At 35.7% G+C, this 23,918-nt stretch overlaps 1 protein-coding gene across 1 annotated transcript in view; it reads left to right on the forward strand.

Moving 5' to 3' along the window:
• HMGCLL1 (3-hydroxy-3-methylglutaryl-CoA lyase like 1) overlaps positions 1-23,918 on the forward strand; it is a 172,812-nt gene that overhangs the window by 72,338 nt on the left and 76,556 nt on the right. Inside the window, exons 4-6 of the mRNA XM_080665505.1 lie at positions 7,631-7,726; positions 10,086-10,234; positions 22,690-22,753. Of these exons, the coding sequence (XP_080521631.1) occupies positions 7,631-7,726; positions 10,086-10,234; positions 22,690-22,753 (309 nt within the window). The remainder of the gene's footprint in view (positions 1-7,630; positions 7,727-10,085; positions 10,235-22,689; positions 22,754-23,918) is intronic.

The raw sequence follows: 23,918 nt of genomic DNA on the forward strand, positions 1-23,918 counted from the left end.
GAATTCATTAAAATAAATGCACAGTCGATTCTTGAATTAGGCAAGGGTTAGGGGTGCCAAACACCCAGGCAGTGGAAAACTCATGTATAACTGTTCACTCCCCCAAAAACTTGACAATTAATAACCTACTGTTGAGCAGGAAGCCTTATAGATAACGTAGATAGTAAATTAATACATAGCTGATATGTTATATGTATTATGCACTATGTAGTCTTATGATAAGTAAGTAGAGAAAAATGTTATTAAGAAAATCACAAGGAAAAGAAAATACACTTATAGTAATTATTTTTTTAAAATCCTCCTATAAGTGGATGCACACAGTTCAAACTCACGTTGTTAAAGGGGCAACTGTACTTAGAAACATAATAGATCTACTAAGAATAAGCTTAGCTTCTGGCTCTGTACATTTTGAAACCTGTTTCTCCTCAAATATTTACACACTTCTGGTTCCAGATATTGTAGGTCAAGATGAATATGGACTGTTGGCTTAACTTGAGAGTGACAGTTTTAATAGGAGATACATTGAGTACTCTATTTTGTTATGTATTTTAAGTATATGAGAATACTTATACCAACATTTTTTGAAGAGTGCAGCAATTGTGAGCTTCCCCCCTAAGTGGATAAGTTTGTGCCTGGATTTATACATAAAGAAATATAGCAACCTAAATGATTTAATGGTATTCCAATCTTTGTTTGTGTTACTTGAAGACAGTTACAGGAAACCCATTCTATAGATAAAGCAACTCTGTTCAATTGCTTTTTGTCTTATTTTCTCATACTTCTTCACTGCCCCAGAGCAGTAAAAGCCTCTCACAACCAAAGCATATGTCTTGAGCCCCATTTTGTACCTCCCAAACTCATTATTGTTTAGGTAATTTAGATTTTTCTGACTATTTCATCCTGTTTTTCCTAGCACTTCATAGATTCCCCCTCCTTCTCATAATACCATGATCAGCACTCAGATGCCAGTCTTACTAGAGGGCAGGGAGGGAAACAATTTAAGCTCTTCCGCAGGTGAATAGATTGAAGGATAGTGGGTAGTGTTCATCCATCTAGGAATCTTGACTTGGTCATATTGACTGGACCAGGCCTGGGAAAAGAGGATAAAAAACAGAGTGCTATATACAGGTTACAAGTCCAGTTGTAAGAGAGGAAGGGGTCCAGTTAGGTAATTTTATAGATATCACTTTTTAGGAATCACTGTAAAGATTCAGTATCTTAACTTTTTTTCCTCCTACTCGAGAAACACTTGAATAAATTTTAGATCCTACTCAAAACACTTTTGCCATTTAAAAACACAGTACTAATTCAAAGTCTTAATGCTTCCCCCATCACACAGTCCAGTCACCTCCACTTCAACAGAGCCGCAAAGATGCGTTGAGCAGGTATTCCTCTCACATACTTTGGAATCTTGTTAGTTACTAATCTCTTGAGTTAAAATAATCAGTGTAGCAGTTTTATGAATGATAAATGTGTATAAGAGACTTTCAAATAAAAATTTAACAATAAATGTAGCTCTGGAACTTAGCAACCTATATATACAATGATGTCTCTTTAAAATCGCAATTGTTCTGGGAAAAGGAAAAACAGGTTAACCAGTGTTTGCTTTTTAAATGAATATATAAGTGAATTTTTCTAAAACCTGGATTAGAAACTCTCAGTTTCCTATGTACTTTCATCTAAAATATATCATAAATATTCATTTCCCTTTATTGAATATCTCAGGCAACATATATTCTGTTGGAACTGAACAGAATTTTATCAGTGTATATTCTGTTTCCTCTACAACTGTTTTTTGAAAGAGAAGTAAAAAAGGGTAATAAGTATTTTTACTTTTCATTTCAATGGACTTGAAAATGAAATGATGGTATTACTTTAAAAATTAAATTGATTATGTAAATGTTACTCTATAATTATCTGCAGAAACTTTAAGTCTTTTTAAGTTTAGTCTTATTAAATCCTTTCCTTTTACAATACACTAGAAGGTTAAATTTATCATAGAAAAAATATATGCATATATGAATAGTTTTGCTCTATGAATATTTTTGAATAGTTTTAAGCTCTATGAATAGTTTTGCTTTATGAAACTTTTATGAATATTTTCCTTCAAAGAAAAACAAGTCCCTGAGTTATTTACATTTGGCGTAGACAAGATTTAGTTGAAATAGTTGTCATTGTTCTCATTTAGGTTGAAAAAAAAAATGTTTCTTTGTCTGTGCTCCATGGAACTTCAGATCACATGGTATATGTACTGTTTTGTATATTTGGTACACACACAAACACACACACATATAGCTTCCCCCACTAGCCTGTGACTGCATCGGCTTTATTTTCCTATGCCATGATGTTAGATATGCAGTAAGTGTATAAAATATTGAAATGAGTCAGTATTCAAATATTAAAATGAATTACAAAATCATGATATTTTAAGGTCTCATGATATTTTGAAATTAACTTTTGTATGCCCCAATGGTAAATTTTATAGTCTCTTTCAAAATCTAATTGAAACTTCCAATATTTTCCTCTCCTAAGTTTATGGGAAACCCGTTGTCATTTTTTATGATTACGTACTCATACATTATCTTAAAATTCCATAATTTTAGGGAATTTATGTGAGATGACAATACTTAATACTCAAACTATATTTTAGCCTGTGCTATTGCCTGGAGAACACATTGAAATCCTAAATATTTAGGAGAGATATAGCATTCAGATAAAGACAAAGTATTAGAAGAGGTCTACATATGTATAATGTGTAGTGTCCAAATTTAATCACACCATGATAGAATGAGTAGCAGATATAATAAAATCTCTTAACTATGCACCTATTACGTTCTAATTCTTGTGACACTTTGCATATTTATAAAAGACTCTTGGAGTGTTGTACAAATATTGTGATTATTTGAATTCATATCAAAATATGGATGCCTATGAATTGATTAACCATGGTATAATCTGTTTTGTTGGCTAGATAGACATATACATATTGCCATTTCCAGACTGAGGCAAGATGATGGCAAAGCATGTTACTAACCAAATTGTGGGGATATTTATGATTTTAAATGAAAAGTCACAACAAAGTTTTAAAATTATGGTAAATAAAGCCAGATGTAGAAAAGTTATACTGGAAACAAATAGGGCTAGAAGGAGTCAATGGAGAAAAAAGGGTGGCATGTAATAATTTCAACAATAAAGATTTGTTTAAAAAAGAAATAGTTTTCTTATTGTTTGAATAATAAACGTTAGACATCAAAAGAACATCAAAACTGAAGTATACGTGTACACCTAAGAGTTTAGTAAATGATGACTACATAAATAAGGCTGGGATTTTATATCTTTCATTGAAACCTGCTCTAGTTTATTTATTATAATACAATTATGTCCTATCAGCATTTCCTAAAGCTCTTTCCATAATTGTCTTTATTGACCAAATTTAGACAGAATACTGTTATTTTTAAAAACACCTCATTATATTGTGATTATTTTTAAAAAGGAAAATAAGTACTGATTTGGTGGATTCTAATTAATATATTTATCATAATTTCATTAAGGTATCTTTAATGATTATCAAAGCTTAGTTTTCACGACCTAATAATTTAGTTACTTTGTTTCTGTTTATTTTCTGGTTCTACTGATGAAGCATCTCTTGAGTCATTGTTCTATTACATAAATTTCTTCATTTTGATTCAACATTTTTGTTAAATTACATGTAAAATGAAATAATCACTTATAGGATAATATGACCTACATTTCTTAAGGATTAAATTTTGTTTTGTGCCCTTTGTACTGTTTTCTGATGCATATACTTTACCCTAATCTGTGTGTTGGTTAGAGAAGCACTCTTTATTCCTATTTGTTATCATGTTAATATAAATGTCTCTAATAAATATTTAAGCCTACTATGTTTAGTTAGACATAAGTGTTCATAGTACCGATTAACATTATTCTGTGATAAGAGAGTGTTGTTTTAGATTTCATTGCAATATTCTAAAACTAATTGTGACTTTGCTTTTCTTTCTTCTTAAAATTAGAAATAAGTGCTCTAAAATTTTTATTATAATTTGTGTGTGCATGTTTACATGTACATGTCTGAGAGATAACTTGTGCTTGTGATGGAGGGAGTGTGGGAGGAAGAGAAAGAGACAGAAAAAGAGAGCTAATGAGTGACACTCTAGCACAAAGGCTAAATTCATGAAGATGCAATGGAGAATTGTGTTGAAATATGCACAAACATAAGAGACTTTGAAAAGAAGGTTCAAAGGTTCAAGGACAACATTTTTTTTTTAAATATATATTTTATTGATTTTTCACAGAGAGGAAGGGAGAGGGATAGAGAGTTAGAAACATCGATGAGCGAGAAACATCGATCAGCTGCCTCCTGCACACTCCCCACTGGGGATGTGCCCGCAACCAAGGTACATGCCCTTGACCGGAATCGAACCTGGGACCCTTGAGTCAGCAGGCCGACGCTCTATCCACTGAGCCAAACCAGTCAGGGCAAGGACAACATTTTTTAAGTAAAGCCATGGCCTTATACTAGTAGCCACTGTGTCCTACTGGTTTTTCTTTGGGAATCTATTCCCTGTGCCATTTCTCTACCACAGAACTTGTCAATGCCCTAACCAGTTTGGCTCAGTGGATAGAGCGTCGGCCTGCTGACTCAAGGGTCCCAGGTTTGATTCCGGTCAAGGGCATGTACCTTGGTTGCGGGCACATCCCCCGTAGGGAGTGTGCAGGAGGCAGCTAATTAATGTTTCTCTCTCATCGATGTTTCTAACTCTCTCTCCCTCTCTCTTCCTCTCTGTAAAAAATCAATAAAATATATATATATATATATATTTTTTTTTTTTTGCCTGAAAATTGCCTCTTTACTCTCTAGCCTGCCCTTTGCTTCTCTCCCAGATTATTAAAATAATGCATTTGTTCCAGCCTCCTCCTGTTAATTAAACACCCACTCCACATGGCTTTCTATTCCTTTCACAGTATCCGGAAATTTTAGAGTAATGGGAACCTAACTCAGAGACATCACAGCCGCTGGCTCTTCTCTAGCCAAACATCACGTTCTTATCTCTGCACCTGCTCCTCCTCTATTCCAGCCCTGTTGATTTTTTTTTTTTTTTTTTTTTTTACTCTCTCAGCCTTTTTGGCTATGTAATGAATTTCCTGAGAGTTTAGTGTATAAATAAACATTTGTTAATTAAACTAATAAAATCCGAGGATTGAAATTAGAGCAGGGTGGTATAGAAGGACATATTGCATGTTGTCTCTGGTTCACACTGTATGGGGCCTCATCTGGTGACTCACATGCTGGAGGATAAAGTTATCTAACTCTTCCTTGGATCACAAATTTAGGGGATGTTGCTGGCTGGGGGCCTCAGTTCTCTTCACATGTGTCTCTCTATGTGGGCCTCTTCATGTGGCCTCTCTGCATAAGCTTAGCTTTTCTCACAGCATATCAGCTCATTTCCCCACAATGGCCTCCCCCAAAGAGAAAGCCACATGGTAGATGTATCCTTTTCTATAATCTGCCCCAGAAGTCACATAGTATTGTTGTAGAAATCCCAACCGCCCCCTCCCCCCACTGCCCCGGTTCAAGTTGAAGATAAGTAGAGTCCACCCCTTGTGGGTATTGGTGAGGTTCTGGAAGATCATGTGAGACTGGAAATATGGTTGTAGCCATATTTGGGGAAATTTTAATATCCCATAGTCAGATATCACAGGGACCTATCAGCTTTTCTCTGTTCTGACCTCTTACAATCTGTGCTCTCATTTATAACCAGTATATTCCTTTGGATTGTTCACTTTCCATGTGCATCTGTTTTATCTCCTCGACTATATTGTGCATTATTCAGTGCAAGGACCTTACTTTTCTGTATTTATATTTCCCACAGGGCCTAGCATAGGGCTTTAGACATAGTCAGTGCTCAGTAAACATCTGGATTAAAGTCATATCAATTTAGAATGAAATGAGAGACTTAGCAATGGAGATGACTACAGCGGATAGTCATAAATGATGCAGCTTTGAGGTAGGGGGGATATGATCCCTATGTACATGTGACCCCTAAGAAATAAGTAAGCAAGAATCACATTTCAGGTAAATAAATGTGTATGGAAAGAATGAAGCATGAAAGCTTAAATGTCAATAAGGCATGATGGTAGTCAATGAGAGGTACTCTTTTTGCCTCTAAATATTTAATTTAAAATTTTTATTTAATCCAAATTATATTCATTGAAAGTATTAAATTTAATTCTACTGGCATTTAACACAGAGTCGATAAGACCAATTGTGGAATTAGAGTAAATAGTATAAAATTTCATATTTTTAAAAGTGTGATTATATTAAGAAAAAAATTATACTTTGATTGTTTTACTTTATTTCACTTTTAAATGAAAAACAGTACATACTCATTTCAACAAACCAATATGTGTAGAGAAAATACAAGCCTTCCCTCATCCATTCCTATATTGAAGATATAAATTTTGGTTTGGTATATATGTTTTCACAGCTTTATCCATGCTCATTTTATATAATTTTCATTGTTTACTTATTGTTCTTCATATTTATTGTTCTTGCCATAATTTATTATTCATAAATGTGTGAAGCTCAGGATTATGTCAGTGGTAATTTATCTATGTGATGGTTATGGGATTTGATCATCAATTATTGCTGTAGGCAGCTAAATTATAGACTTTGTGGAAACTAGTAAATTTGATATTTTAATTCAAGGTTGATTATTTTTATGAGTCCTAGAAAATATAGAAAAATGAAGTCTTGCAGGATAAGTTAAATTTTCCTGTTGTATACTCCATTGTGTTTTTTTGTTTGCATTCTGAGAACACACAGTAATCTGATGACAGTACAGCATAAAGCAATATTACTATTACTAATACATATATACAATATACTAGTATCTTGTCCTTGTTAAATTATCCTAACAGAGATGTGTAATTTTCACTGTGCTAAGCATTATAAATTTCATATACTGAAAATTATTTGGACATAAAATTTTCATGTGGAAGGTAAATGCATAGCATATTGTCTTTCAAACTCTCCCCAATCTCAGGGGTATTTGATGCTTGGTCTATGAAATGAAAGAAAGAGAATAAAATCAATAAATGAAAATAGTTGAGTTTAGGATTCATGACCATTTGTAATAACTTGTTTGTTTTTTGTTATTGTTAATCCTCACCCTAGGATATTTTTTTCCATTGAATTTTTTAGAGAGAGAGGAAGGGGGGGGGAAAGACAGAGAGAGAGAGAGAAACATCAATATGAGATAGACCCATAGATTAGTTGCCTCACGCACTCAGCCCAACCGAAATATGAGCCCTTGACCAGAATTGAACCCAAGACCCATCCAATTTGTCTGATGCTCTATCCACTAAGCCAGACCGGCTAGGGCTATAATAACTTTATGAATTAAGTTAAACCCAGATCTAGGTATTCTGTATTTATGGCATTGAAAACAACATATTTTTAGTTATATTGGTATAGTTTTGTTATTTCAAACATCGATTTATAGAATATACATTAATTAATTGCATGCAATTATAATCTTCCTGGAAAACTAAAAGCATGCTTCATAGAATATTGAGTGATATATTGACATATAACTATTATGTATTTAAGATGGCTGATCACACTGAAGTGATGAAAGGCATTCGTCAATATCCAGGAGTTAGATATCCTGTCCTTACTCCTAATCTTCAGGGTTTTCATCGTGCTGTAAGTATGCTACTAATTTTTGAAAATCAGTATGTGTCTTACTATTGTAAAGGTCTTTACAAAGTTAAAATGGCGTCAGTTGTACCTCACTTGTTATCCTCTATAAATACTATGCTAATATATTCACATGAATATCTGGAGATTAGTAATCGCATGGAGCAATTAGGGATTAGAGTGCTCTGCATAAATGATTCTTCCAAGTTAACCATTCAAAGGAATCAAAAAACAAAAATACAATTATCCATTTCGATTAATTTTTTGGATATTATATTTTGTGCATTCCCTTTCAATAAGGACTGTGGAATATAACCTCACCATTTCTCGGTACAGTATTGTAGTTGTTAATATTGTAGTGGATGATTACTTTTGTCCACTTTTGGGGTCAGCTTTCTGCTGCTGCTGTTCTCTCCTCTGGCTGAAGCCAGTCGCTGTCATTGGAACTGCCTCTCACAGCCTTCCTGTTCCTCTCTGGCTTGTTTCCTCCTAGTCTTCTGGATTTGGGGATTTATATGCAAAAGCTTTAGCAGTTACACATAAAAGAATTAGTGCAATTTTAAGGAAGGCTTGAGGTGTTATGCTTCCATGACTTTAGTGTAAAAGTTTTGCAACAGCTGTTTCTGATGTTAATGGCTATTTTTCACTTTTGTATTTCGGACTCTATTACACAAAGTTGAGGTGGTGGGTATTAGTGTGTCTTGTTAAAACCACTTTAGTTTGATTTGATATAATTATTTGTCACATTGTAAAGGAAAAAGAGACATTTTAAGAAATTATAAATATTGCAGTCTAAACAAAGCAGGGAATGTATCTACCTTGAAAAGATACTGAAAGACACCCCTTAATACCTTGTGTAAGTAAAGGAATAAGACAAATGTTGGCTTGGAAATCAGGCAAGCCTGTGCTCAAAACTCGGCTCCAGAGTGTTGATAGCTTTGTGACCTTGGGCTAGTGATTTAGCCTCTTATCTCCAGTTTTCTCAACTGTAAAATGGTATAATATAATTTGCAGTAAACAAGATTGTTGATTAGAAATAGTACTAACAACCATACTGGCACACAGTAGGTGTTCAATTAATATAATTTTAATTTTAGATCTTAAACATTTATTGGGAGGAAAGAGTGGAATATTTAAATTGCAGGAAAGATGACAGAATTTATTGTTCTTAATGTATTAATAGGGTATCAGAAAGAGAGGGAAATTTAGGCACAATGCTAGAGATACATTCATAGGAAGTCTTAAATTTCAGCTGGAAAACTAGGAGGCTTGACATTTGAAAATAAGTTGCTAGAGAAGCCTGGGAGAAGGAGTGAAGATGGCAAAAGGGACCAAAAGAAAATTGATTGGGTTAACTCGTTGGATTTAAAGACTGGCAAGAGGATTAGGCATTAGACACAGAAGAATATGGTGATAGCAGTCAAGGGATGAACCACTGGAAGCTAGGTTAAGAGGTGGGAAGAGCCAGGCCAGTGTGTCTGAGTGGTTGAGCATCAACCCATGAACCAGGAGGTCACAGTTTGATTCCCAGTCAGGGCACATGCCTGGTTGTGGATTCGATCCCCAGTGGGAGGTGTGCAGGAGGCAACTGACAAATGATTCTCTCATCATTGATGTTTCTATCTCTCTCTCCCTTTCTCTTTAAAATCAATAAAAATAGATCAGACCATCAAACCTCAGAGGAAAGGCAGGGGAGGGTGGGGGTAAGGGGGAGAGATCAATCAAAGGACTTGTATGCATGCATATAAGCATAACTAATGGACACAGACACCAGGGGGGTGAGTGGGGGATGGGGATGGGGGCAATGGAGAAAAAAGGACACATATGTAATACCTTAATAAAGAAAAAAATTAAATCAATCAATCTATATATATATATATATATATATATATATATATATATATATATTTAAAAATAGGTGGGAAGATTTGGGACATTATCTAAATGAACTGGAGAAATGTTTTTCTGTTAGACTATAAGAAGAGAAGAAAAGCAAAGCATTTACTGTACTCTATTTTAATAATTGGTCTAAAATTATATTTTCTATTGATATTAAGAGGTTTTATAAAGTTCTAGTATTTTCCATAATTAAGGTGAAATATTTCTGAGGATAACGTCATTTAGGAAAGGCAATATTATATTGGGACATCATTACTGTGTTTTCTGTGCCACATGTATTTATGAGTGTTGCGGTTTCTGGAATTATTCTGTTATTATAAAATATTTTTACATTTCAAAAGAGAGTATGTGGCAATATGAGAGGAATGTAATTTTCAATTCTAAGGCAGATGTTAAAGAATACAAGTATGCCTTTATAGAGTAGTTTTAAAATTATTAGCTTTTGCCTTTAAATTATATTTTTCAGGTTGCTGCTGGGGCCACAGAGATATCCGTTTTTGGTGCTGCATCTGAATCCTTTAGCAAGAAGAATATTAACTGTTCTATTGAAGAAAGTATGGAGAAGTTTGAGGAGGTCGTTAAGTCTGCAAGGCACCTGAATATTCCAGCACGAGGGTATGAAATCCCACAAATTCTATTTAGTTAACATCAGTTGTTAAAGACCATTTATGAACTATCTAAACATTATTTTATCAATCATAAAGGTATACCTAGGGTATCTTATTTGTGCTTTATGTGATCAGGGTCATCGCTATAGAGTAGCACATCTCATTAATATCAGTTAATTATTACAGTGTACCTACGTTGTGCAATGTGTAATGCAGTTGAGATCCAAGGGACAAGCATGCAGACCTGATGTTGTTACTCATTTTATTAACACTGAAATATCTAAATGCAGCCATCTTTTTATCTCAGCCCAGTGTGATTTAATAAATTGGTGTAAACTCATAACAGCATTGGAAAGGAATCATCTAATGTGGTTTCCAAATACTTTAAAAAAATTTTAAGAACCTTAACTGTATTCCTTCAAAGAATATTTTATTTAGAAGTTCAATAGAGTATGTAAAACAAATGTGAGTCTTTGAGCTACACTGGGAAGTTGGGCCCAGCATTTCACCCAGTCAGCCTCCCTCTTTACAGCCTACTTTCCTGCTTTTTCTGGGTGACCCCAAAGCTAGGAATATAGAAAAGGAAGAGAGAGAGAAAACCTCTCTCTTGTCTGTTTCCAGGACCAGTAGTTGCAGCATCTATTGCAAACAGGTTCTACACCCAGGCCTGTGTTCTATGAAATGTATAACAAACCCTTTGTTACTTAAAGAAGTTGTTGGCCTGGCTGATGTGGCTCAGTGGTTGAGCATGAACCTCTGAAACAGGAGGTCATGGTTCCATTCACAGTCAGGGCACTTACCTGAGTTGTGGGCTCTATCCCCAGTAGGGGGCGTGCATGAGGCAGCCAATCAATGATTCTCATCATTGATGTTTCTATTTCTCTCTCCCTCTCCCTTCCTCTCTGAAATAAATAAATAATATTTTTTAAAAAGAAGTTATTTCTAAAACATTAACTAATTTTCTATTGATTTTTATTATTATGGATATGTTCTGAACAGACCATACCATCTTAATAAATTCAAATGCATAGCGTTTGTAGAAGAAGGCTGAGTTCTGCAATTGAATTTAGATGCAGGTTGTACTTCCTTTTGTTGAGGTGACCAAAGTTCCTGGTGGCAGGAAATCTTTAGCACTTAATGCAAAAGACAAATGAATCCAATTTTGAGTGACAGTATTAGAAAAGGATTAGAATTCAACTGAGGTCATTGAAAGGGCAAATGGAATTAGACTGGACCATAGTGAACTATCTTGTTGGTTTGCATACTTTTGTTTAACATTTTTATTTCTATATACTGTGTTTCCAACATGAGTTTTTTAAAGATACAAAATTATTTTTGTAAATAAATATATCTATAACATGCAAACACAGAAGAAAAAAATTTACAAATGACATAATGTATTTCCATAGACAGAAAATAAAGGATGTCTGTTATTAATGTAAAATTATAAAACCATAATAAAAAAGAAGGGCTCTACTATAAGATTCTAAATTAAAATGTAAGTTGTTTTGTCTCCTTTAGATGAAAGAGAAAAAATAAAGGAGCTATTCTCTTTCCATGTGCATTTAAATGTGGCATGTAGGTTTTAGAGTAAAGTAATTCTCACTGCAAAGTTGGAAAACCACATAAATATGAGAAGTAAAGTGCATGTGCAGCTTACACATCAACGAGGAAATTCTCTTAATGTTGAATGATGGATGTAAACGTAAACTGAATGATATCAGATTTTATCATCTTAGTTTTCCGCTTATAAGACAGAGTAGGTACTGTAATAAAACTTAACAGAAATCCTTTTTAATACTAGTTGTTGAATAATTATTATTAATATTGCCCCAGCAATAAAGAAACTTCTAACCATATTACAATGTAAAAAGCTTCCCAGGCTTTGACAGGAAGGGCACAGAAATACAAGATGGTGAGGTAGCACATTGTCAAATGAGTTAGAAAGTACATTGGAGACTTATGGTAGAGTTATACCAGTGGTCGGCAAACTGCGGCTCGCAAGCCACATGCGGCTCGCGAGCCGCGGTTTGTTGCTCTGTTGACTAATGAGTTTGCCGACCACTGAGTTATGCTATAGGCAAATGTATACTGCTCAGTGCCGACCTGGATGTTTTGGGACAGATTTCCTGAAACACGATTCACTTTTAGAAATATGCCTTTCAGTATGTGCGTTCACTATTTATTTGTGCAATTAAAAAGTATCTTCTTCCTGCCCCAAACTTTTAAAGAGTATAAATTAGATTTTGTTTTAACTGGAGATGTGGGCTTTAGGTGCTCATTATTAAAAATCATAGGCCACTGGTACCATTTAAAGAAAAGAGCCATACTCACTCAACTACTTGAAGCTGAAGTAGATGCTTCAGCTTGTCTTTCTATGGCAACAGCTGCATCAACATGTTCTTGATCATCATCCAGAAAATTTATGTTGTCAGCTGTTAGATTTAAAGGCCATAAGGCACTATGCATTTTATAAATGCTCACCATTTAAATTTTTATAAAAACAGTAAACTTTCATTTGGTCAAAATAGCAGTTTTTATTAAAGTATGAAGGCCAATGTTTGATTTCCTCCCTCCTGAAACACACTTATGCACATCCATGTGTACACATTTTTAATACATGCTCAGAACTTTAGATAACATCTGGGACACATTGGGAAAAGACAGCATGCCAAGTCATTGACATAAAATGCCGAGTCAGCTAACTACTGCTGTATATACATTATATGTGAATGAGCAGTGAAATGTTTACATTTTGGACTTCATTCTTTAATGTGTAATTCACATGACATGTTTAAAAAATCTCAGTTATATTTTTATTATGTCTAAATTTTTAAAAAGTTAAAAAGACAAAGAAAACTAAGTGCTTTGTAAATGTAATCATTTTCTCTCTTTGTATCAATGTCATTTATTGAAAGACTCATCTCTCAGTTGGTCAAGATCCTTTTAAAATTGAAATGCTTCAAAATATCCACATAGTAGCTCTACTGTAAAATGGAAGACATTCTGGTCTTATTCCTTTTTGTTTAAAGTAAGCGTCAACTCTTTAATGAATCACGTGCACTAAGTGTTTGTGACAAGAATCATATGCGCAGGCTCTTTGTGAGAATATTGATTTAAAAAGGAAACTATCACTGAGGTGCCCTTAGTCATTTTGCTATTAAAATGCTTATAAATGCATATTAAAAATTACAATTCACAAGGTCAGCAGTAGTGCATATCAAAGCACAACCTTTTTACATAATCATTTTAGGCCTCTTCTCCTGGCGTGGAATGACTGGATCCATGATTAAACTCCTGAAAGCCTGAGCCTACTGAAAGCTAAAAAACAAAACAAAACTGTACTTTAAAAATGGTTGTAGGATCCAAACACAATGATTCACCCATTGTTCATAAAAATTTTAAAATGCAAAAGTATTTGTGAACTGTAACTGCAGTATTTCTTCTCAAATCCCCAGAAAAAAATTAAGATACAGCATAATAAGAACAGGGAGTAAAAGGTAAATTAGTAACTAAAGTAATAATGACAATCACAGGTAACTTTTAGATACAGAAAAACAAAGACAGTTGTAGGATGTGATAATGTTTTACTTTACTCGTAATTTTTAATGAGGTAAATTTATTGGTTTATAACAAGTTTCAGTTGTACATTATAATTCAATATCTGTATTCAACACTTACCACCAAAAGTTTCCTTTTTATTCTTCATCATACATTTGACCACCTTTATCCATTTTGCCCTTCCCTTAACCCCTTCCTCTCTGGTAACCACCAATCCATTGTCTGTATCTGTGAGCTTGTTTTTGTTTTGTTTTGTTTTGGTTAGTTCATTGCTTTCTTTCCTTCTTAAAAAAATATTCCACATATGAGTGAAATCATACAATTTTTGTTTATAATTCTGATGTATTTTATTTAGCATAATACCCTTAAGGTCCATATATGGTATCGCAAATAGCAATATTTCATTTTATTTATGATCAAGTAGTATTCTATTATGTGTATACCACATCTCACATACACACACACCCACACACCCCATATATGTGCCATATTTTCTTCATCCATTCATTGACTGATGAACACTTAGTTTGCTTCCATATCTTAGCTATTATAAATAATGCTATAGTGAACACAGGATATTTATACCTTTTTAAATTAGGGTTTTCATATTTTTCACATAAATACCCAGAAGTGGAAAAGCAGGATTATATGGTAGTTTTATTTTTAATTTTTTGAGAAACTGTTTCCCATAGTGGCTGTACCAATTTACATTCCCACCCAACCATGCCTAAGAGGTCCCTTTTCTCTACAACGTGTCCAGTGCTTGCTATTTCTTCTTGCTAATAACCATTCTAAAAAGTGTGAGGTGATATTTCATTGTGGTTTTGATTTGTATTACCCTAATAACTAATGATATTGAAGAGCTCTTTATGTGCCTGTTGGCCAACTGTATACCTTCCTTGGAAAAATGTCTATTCATATTTTCTGCCCATGCTTTAATCAGGTGTTGTTTTTTTTATTGAAACATTGTATGAGTTCTTTGCATATTTTGGCTATTAACCCCTCACTGAAAATATCACTTCAAATATCGTCTCCCATTCAATTGGTTGCCTTTTTATTTTGTTGATGGTTTCTTTTGCTGTACAGGGGCTTTTTAATTTGATGTAGTCCCATGTGTTTATTTTTATTTTTGTTTCCCTCACTGTTGGAATCAAATCCACAAAAACATTGCTAAGACCAATGTCCAGAAACTTGGTGCCTATGTTTTCTTCTATATAATTTATGATTTGAGGGCTTACATTTAAGTCTTTAATCTATTTTACTGGCTTTTCCTTTGAGAGATAGAGATAATTTGTAACTCAATGCATTTATTAAAGAACTTGCAACCTGCTTGTTTGCTAGTCAAACCGTTAGGGCATGGTGTACATATTGTATTTCCTATCTTTCCTTGGCTAATGCAAAATGTCATTTTGGATTCGGATCCGGACCCTGAAGATAATAGCACTCTTACTGAGTGAGATAATGAGCCTCTTATTCAGGACTCAGTTTTTAAAATACACAATGACTGGCAGGCAGTGTTTCTCATGACTGATGTAACAAATACCTTCCATTGGTCTGACTTACATCAATGGAATTCACTTGCACACATGGCACCATCTTCTTCAAATCATAACTTACCAAAATATGGTACATAAAACTCTAAAAAAGAGACATCTGTTAAAGTTATTTTTATTCATACATGTGGTCTGTATGAGAGTTTGTACTTTTTTTAGTCTTAGATATTATTCCATCAGTGCTGTGTGCTAGAATAATACATACCCGGCAATAGTTAACATGTATAAGCTGTGTTTGAACAGTTATGCCTAAATAGCCATCATGTAGAGCTTTTGAGGAAAGAATGTGTTTTGCATTTCTCATAAAATTAGCATTTTAGAGCAAAAGGAGAATCTCAGCAGAATTGTTTCTTGAGACCCAAGGGACAGTCTTTATTTCTTATATCATCTACAGTGATAAGTGCACAATAGTCTCTCAAACATTATTTTTTGTTGGTTTATTAGTAATGGAATGCTAATGGAATAGGTTGATATATTCTGCACTAGTACATCAGAGCAGCTCATATATTTAAATGTCTTGATTACCTTTAGACATTGCATGCCATCTCATCACTCTTGTCATTGTCTCTTCTGATGTTGGCATGGTTGACTCTTTTCACTTCAAGTGATGGTGGCATTTATTCAAGATTTTACTGATCCTTTTTCTTTTGTTTTGCCAAGATGATTGGAGGAATGTGAGGTGACTGTGGGGAGGTAGACTTGAGTAAGGCTTAAGTGTAAGTGTTTTTTCGCGATTCAGTTCTACTATGTAAAATTGTTACAGACTTGGATCCCTTAGTTTTGACATTTATCATGATTTTTCACAATACAGATGCTCCTCAATTTACAACAGGGTTGTCCCAATAAACTCATCATAAATTGAACATATCACAACTTCAGAATGCAATAAGTACACCTAACCTACCAAACATCATAGCTTCGCCTACTTTAAACATGCTCAGAACAGTTTCATTAGCCTATAGTTGGGCAAAATCCTCTCACACAATGAATACACAGTAGAGTATCATTTGTTTACCCTCACGATCGCATGGCTGACAGGGAGCTGCAGCTCACTGGCTCTGCCTAGCATCATGGGAGGGTATTGTACTGCATATGGCTAGCCTGGGAAAGATCAAAATTCTATATTCAAATTGTGATTTCTGCTGAATGCCCATGTTTTTCTCACTATCCTAAAGTCAAAAACTGTAAGTCAAACCAACGTAAATCAGGTACTATCTGTACCTGATAAATGGCTTCAACAAACACACACAAAACAACTCTCAACTCATTCTGCAGAGTTCATTGTAATACTGTGCTTTTTGTTAATTTTAACACAATTAGTTTCATTATGATTGGGGATTTCTTTATTACTCTGTCATCCTAAATAATGTTAAACTTGGTTCCAAATCTGAACTTCCAAATATGTGCTATCATCTCTAGCTATAGGAGTTAGAACATTAATAGTCTGCATCTAGCTATACATTTATTTTATAGGTGAGTAATTTTACAGAAAATTACTCAGAGGGTGCAAATGACATTTTAACAAACATATTGGTGCATTAATTCATTCAAGATATAATGAGTGTTTTATATAATGTAGTGCCTTGTGGTACTATGTGGAATATGAAAATGAGAAATTTGTCTGATTTGAAAGAGTTACCAGCAGACTGGTAATAATTATTATATTGCTCAAAAAAAGGGCAAGTACAGTAACAGAGATACAGATAAATCCTATTAAGTTTAAAGTAATACTATTTAAAAATTTTCTGGAGTTATCTGGAGAAAGTTCATGAAGAAGGTATCCTAATATATATAAAGAGCTAGGTGGCGTCACAACCGAATGGGCACCGGTCACCATGAAGTGCATGGAGCATCTCTCAGTCCCCCCTCACACCAGTCTCTGAGCTGCTCACCTGGCGGCGGGGCAGGACTGGGGACTGTTGAGTGGCGGTGGCTGCTTTGTGGTGTGGCCGTGAGCTTAGTGGAGCAGTCACCCAGGCGGCAGCGAGTTTCGCGAAGCAGTCCTGGGGCAGGGGAGTTTCGTGGAGCAGTTGCGGGGTTGGGGAGCCTTGCAGAGCAGTTTCGAGGCAGGGGGAGTTTCGCAGAGTGTCCAGCAGAGAACTTTGCGGGGTGGCAGCAAGCTTCGTGGAGCAGTCAAGGGGCAGGGGGAGCCTCGTGGAGCAGTGGAGGGGCTGTGAGCATCGCAGAGCATCCTGGGTGGGGAGCTTCACGTAGCATCACAGGGTGGCAGAGGTCATGCGACAGAGGCCAGTCTAGGCCTAGGGACCCTAACTGTGCACAATTTTGTGCACGCTGGGCCTCTAGTTAATAAAATAAAGTCATTAAAGATAGGTAAATATATGAAACATACTCAGAAATGGTGGCCTTTTTAGGGTAGGAAATCTACAAAGAGCAAAGGAATAGTGAAGAGAAATCTCAAGAAATATTTGGGTAACAGGAAGAAGTTTACTTTTACTGGAATAGGAGTTTTGGAGGCTGTGAATGGAAGAGAGGTAGAAAGTTACACTGAAGCCCAGCTGTTGTGGTGCAGTAGTTGAGCATCAACCTATGAACCAGGAGGTCATAGTTCAATTCCCAGTCAGGGCACATGCCCAGGTTGCAGGCTCAGTCCCCAGTGTGGGGCATGTAGGAGGAAGCCAATCAATCATTCTCATCATTGATGTTTCTATCTCTCTCACTCTCCCTTACTCTCCGAAATCAATAAAACTATACTTTAAAAAAAAAAAAAAGAAAGTTACATTGAGTTTTCACAAATTGCTGAACTTGAATAGTAAGCTTATTTGGTAGACAGTGGCAAACCCGTAAAAGATTTTCAAAGTGGAAAAATATGTAGTGAGATCTATTCTCTAAGAATATAATTTTGGCAATAAAACCTGGAGGAAAATGAGTGGTAAGAGACTAGAGGCAAGGAGAGCATGTAGGAGACGTCTGTGGCTGAAATGGAGAGGGGACTCGGGCTGTTGTGTGTACTTGGGCTGTCATTGGCAGAGGTCACATGCTGTAGAGGCTGCAGGAGAAGAATTAGCCAAACTTTGAATATGTTCTCAAAGGTGACCTTTGAGCAATTTAGCAGGACAAACTTTGGAAATGACTCTGGTGTTTTTTAAAAATGGAAAATGCAGGGGAAATTGGGATGAGCATCATTTTGGACAGATTGAGCTTCATGTGGCAAGCAATCGATTCATAATATTCACCAGGAGATTGGAAGTTGTCCCTGGAGTTATCTTATGGTGAGAGAGAGACTAGGGAGGACTGAGCTGATGCAGGAACTCCTTTTTCTATTCCCATTGAAAACACAGAAATATGACAACTTTTAAAACATATTGCCATTCTGAGAAAAGAAAAGAAAAAAGTCCCCAGATTTTATCAAAGAAAATGTGATTAGCATGCCAGTTGATGCCACTAACACACTGGGTTATCCATCCTAGATACAGTCCCTCCTGGCTTAGAAATAGGATTTTAATGTCTACATGAGAAAAGATAGATGTTCTCTAAAACATGGATTTGTAACTGAGCAATCTTGGAGCCTGAAAACACTTCCTTGCCACTGCAGTTACTGGAACCTATGCCATGTATAGTGTGGGACTGTGGATAAACACTTCCTTGCCACTGCAGTCACTGGAACCAATGCATGTATAGTGTGGGACTATGGATTTATAACACATGGGTAATGTAGAAACCAATTGAGAAATTAAGGTAGGAATTTGTCCAGGGACTGGTAAAGATCTCAGGGCAAGGGCGGGGAAGTCAGGTTTCCTTCTTAGGGACATTTAAATAATACAAGACTCTTGTGGAACTCTAACAGAAACTAAAATCACCATGAGAACACACTAAGTAAAAATAATAAATTTATCAGGAGCCAATCAAAGATGAGTAAAAATGCTGTGGCATAGTAGCTGGGAGATTCCTGAGATTAGATACTATCAGGTCTATTGAATATCACTTTTTATATAAGGGAAGCAATCAGGCACTCGGGATAAGGCAGTATTACTAATAGCTGAGTGGTTTCAACTTTACAGAATAATGGAACTTCAAAAATTATTTTAAAATATTAAAGGTTGGATTCCATTTTCTAAGTCTCTGATTCAACTAGTTTGGAGAGTATCCTATCCATCAGGTTTTGTTTTGTTTTTTAAGCTCCCCAGGTGATTCTGAACAGCTAAGTTTGAGAACCACTGTCGTAGATTATTGGAAAAGAGCGGAGGTCTAGGAACTGCTGTTAGTCACTAGTTCAAGTAGACAAAGCAGCATATTTTCGCACTCATGATAATGCCTTCCTTTTTGCCAGTGGTTGGCAAGCTTTTTCTGTAAAGGCCAGAGAGTAATGTTTTAGGATTTGTGTTTCTGATGGTCTCTATTTCAACCACTCAGCTATGCTGTTATAATACGAAAGTATCCATGGATTGATTATAGCTAAACAATGGGCATGGTTTAGTCCAATAAAAATTTATTTGCTAAAGAGTGGTGAGGAGGACTTGCTTTGTGCCTTAGTTTTCTGACCTCTGTTTTAGAGGGGTAAAGTGCAGTGAATGAACACAGTTGAGAACTATCACATTCACCTTGGAGAAAGTAGCCCCATGTGTAAATAGGTTAAAGAAGTGACTACTCAACTTACAAAGATGGAGAACATAGAAAGATGAAATATCATGGAGTGTGAAGACCAGGCAAGCCATAGGCCTGGAAAAGACTAGCAGGAAAACTTGAGTGAATGAAAATGTACTCAGAGAGACTCAAGGTTATGGCATAGAGTGGTAGCTATGGCCAGGTAATAGAAATTCAGGAAAGGTTGGTTTCATATTGTTTTGCATTTGCTGTTTTTTGCTTATTGTGTTTTTCACATTTAGAGGAACAGCATATAAATGGATGGCTTGGGTTTTCTATTTAATCACATCTAGATATGTTGGGCTCAGATTCAGTGTACTTATATTTCCAACACATTATCTATAATCATTATATCGGAATTGAAAAAAACTGCCATGTGACCCAGCCATCCCACTTCTGGGAATATAGCCTATGAATCCCAAAACACTAATTCGAATGAATACTTGTATCTCTATGTTCATTGCAACTTTATTTACAGTAGCTAATGTCTGAAAACAGCCCAAGTTCCCATTAGTAGATGAGTGGATGAAAAAGCAGTGGTACATTTACACAATGTAATACTATGCGGCCGTAAAAAAGAAGGAAATCTTACGTTTTGTGACAGCTTGGATCGACCTGGATATTATTATGCTAAATGAAATAATCCAGTCAGAGAAAGACAAATACCCTATGATCTCAGTTATATGTGGAATCTAATGAGCAAAATAAACACGAACAAACCAGAGGCAAGAATACATGAACAGACTGACAGCTTTAGTCAGAGGGGAGGTGGGTAGGAGGAATGGATGAAAGAAGGTGAAGGGATTAGCTAAAGGACATATATGCATAACTCATAGACACAACAGTGTGGTGATAGCCATAGGGAAAGGGAGGTGGGCTAAGTGGAGGTGGGCAAAGGGGGAGGAAATGGGGGTGGAAAGAGACTTTGCTTGGAGTGATGGGTGCGCAATGCAGTGTCCAGACGATGTATTTTTGAGTTGTACACTTGAAACTTGTTATGCTTTTATTAACCAATGTCACCCCAATAAATTCAATGAAAATATTTACTCTTTTTCATCCTTAGACACCTTCTCCAATGTTATGCTTGCAGAAGTACATTTTTTTCAATTTCACATATCTTGATTAGATGTATGGATTAATCAAACAATAAACTTAGTTTCTAGTAATTAGAAAAGCAGAGAGATGGGCTTCCTGTCCAGCATGACTGTCAAATTTTACTTGAATTTGCCCTCTTTCTCCTTCCCTGTCCTCATAACTGCTTATTTAATGACAAAACACAACTTTATTCACATTTACATTGAAATTAGGTTACATCTTTAGAATCAATGGATATGGATTGAATTATTTACTATATATTATATTTTCTTTTTTAATATATATTTTATTGATTATTTACAGAGAGGAAAGGAGAGGGATAGAGAGTTAGAAACATCGATGAGAGAGAAACATTAATCAGCTGCCTCCTGCACATCCCCTACTGGGGATGTGCCCACAACCAAGGTACATGCCCTTGACCGGAATCGAACCTGGGACCCTTCAGTCCACAGGTCAACGCTCTATCCACTAAGCCAAACTGGTTAGGGTTATATATTATACTTTCTTACTCCAAAACCTGTAATGAAATCCATAGTATATCTTCTAGTCAACAGCATTTTAGAATCAAGGAAATATGGTATTCGCTTCTGTTTTTGCCTCCACCTTTCTTCTGGTAACCACTTCTAGCATTCCCAAGGAGTTACATTTCCGGAAAACAAATTTGATCTTGTCAATACCTTACCTAATCATTTTGAGTGCCCCAAAGTAAGTTTGAATGATCTCAAAGTTTAGACTCGTTGGCATGGCATTCAAGGCTCTTGCTATCTAAATCCTCTCATATTCTGGTTTGGAAGAACTGGATCTATAGCCTTATTTCCCACCACCCACCTCTTCCTCCTGTGAATTGCTTCATTCCTGACAATCCGATGCATGATGCATGATTTTAATACAAGTGTTGTAAAGTGTCTGAGGAAAGTTGAATAAAATGGGGTTGGTGTTGAGCTGAAAATAGCGAAAGCAGACTTTTTCTAAAGCTTAATACTTTAGATGGAAATGTATCATTGCCCTTGCAGGAAAGGCTTGGCTTTTAATATTAAATTGTTGAAGACACTTATGGAATATCCTTATTTGGAGCCTTATAAAAGCAGACTAGACACTTTTCTGTTTGGGATGATTTAGGTACAGCCACGAGAGATAAGATGAACTTTGAGGTTGTGGCCAGTTCTAAGAGTTTTGGGGTGATTAAAGACTCTCTAAATGAGGCCAAGACATCCAGATGGGAGTGAAGAGCAAAGTTCAGATAGTCATCTACATGATCTTCCTTTATGGTTCCAAAAACCTGCATAGTTAACAGTTGAATGTATGTACTTATTTAAATCAAACTATATTTCACTGGTATTTTCTGCTTTGAATGTTCACATGTTGTTATAGTGGAAACAATCCCATAAGATAAGCACCTATATCTTATTCCCATCTGCCATCAAATAACATATATCAAATTGTAATTATTAGAAAGATGAACATGTGAGTTAAATTGAAAATGTTCTGAAATAGTTTTTGTTTGGTCTGAGCATAAAACAATACTGCAGGATGTAAAGTAAAATTTCTTAATGATTTTTTGGGGGCTATTGCTTTATTTTTATAAAATGGAAAATAGGAAGCGGCTTATGCACTATACTCATATTTATATGGTTCTGTACTTTAAATCTAGGTATGTGTCTTGTGCCCTGGGCTGTCCATATGAAGGAAGCATCACACCACAAAAAGTGACAGAAGTAAGATATGCCTTTGGTTTTCTGGTTCATGGCAAAACAATGTATGTTATTTTTAAAAGGAGTCTATTTCCCTCACTATTTAGTGCATCTGCACAACAGAGACTAAAGGGAACCATGGAGTGGGAGTCATGTGATTGCTTAACTGATAGTTTCATTTTAACACTGAGGACCTATGTATTGCCTATAACTGTTCAGAGTTAAGTAACATTTGAGTTTCATCTTTTGGGTGCTCCAAGGTGGAGGGAATAAAAGTGTCTGCTTTGCTTTTCGGTGGGCAGACCGCAGTGAGTGCCCTTCCTATCAGTATGTCTGTGCAGTTTGTGCACACCTCAACTTTGCCTTGGTTGCTCCAGTAGCATTCCTTTGTTCTTCTCCTGCGTACTTTCGGCACATGTATGGAGTATCCACTGCTTCCGGACTTTGTTCCTTTGTGATCCTATAGCTCTTACTGCTGAGATTCAAGATGCTATTCCAGAACAGTTTACAGGAATAGATTAGTCAGTTAGGAGCTCTGATGAAAGTTCAATTTTCACTCATTATTCCTGTTTCTTAATAGATAGCAATGAATGCAAAATGCTCAGTCTTTGAGATTATATTAGAGTATCTCAGAGACTCATTTGTATATGAAGTATATTAATGTGCACCTGTTGTTAGGGTTGTTAATGTTCATAACTTTGTTAATGTAGTACTAAAGCAGTGAAGATGGTACAGTTAGAAATCAAAATTTAGGCTCGGTAAACTTTCAGTTTGGCTAAAGCCAGTCCCCTTTTTGTGTATTTGAACTTTTGAAATTCAGTGCAGATTTTTCAAATGAGGGATAGCCCATGGTCCATTATTTAAGCAAGACCTTTGCACACAGAGGCAAATATACCATAAGATAATGAAGCATACATGTGGTAGTCCTTCACTTGTATGGGATCCTTCCAAGACTCTGTTAATAATTTGAATTCACAATTATGTATTTTTGTCTTAAAGAACACTTCCGAAATAGTGTAAATTCAGACTCCACAAAATCTCGCCCAACTCTGCCTATCCACCGGACCCCTTGCTCTTCTGCCTCTGCCGTCTCTAGATGGACCACACATACCCTCGGGTTCTCCATTCCTGCACCAGAATGCCTGAGCAGTTGATGAAAAGAATTATGTGACAGGCAGATTAGAGACAT

Source organism: Plecotus auritus (assembly GCF_963455305.1).
Source record: "Plecotus auritus genome assembly, chromosome: 4".
Taxonomy (NCBI): domain Eukaryota; kingdom Metazoa; phylum Chordata; class Mammalia; order Chiroptera; family Vespertilionidae; genus Plecotus; species Plecotus auritus.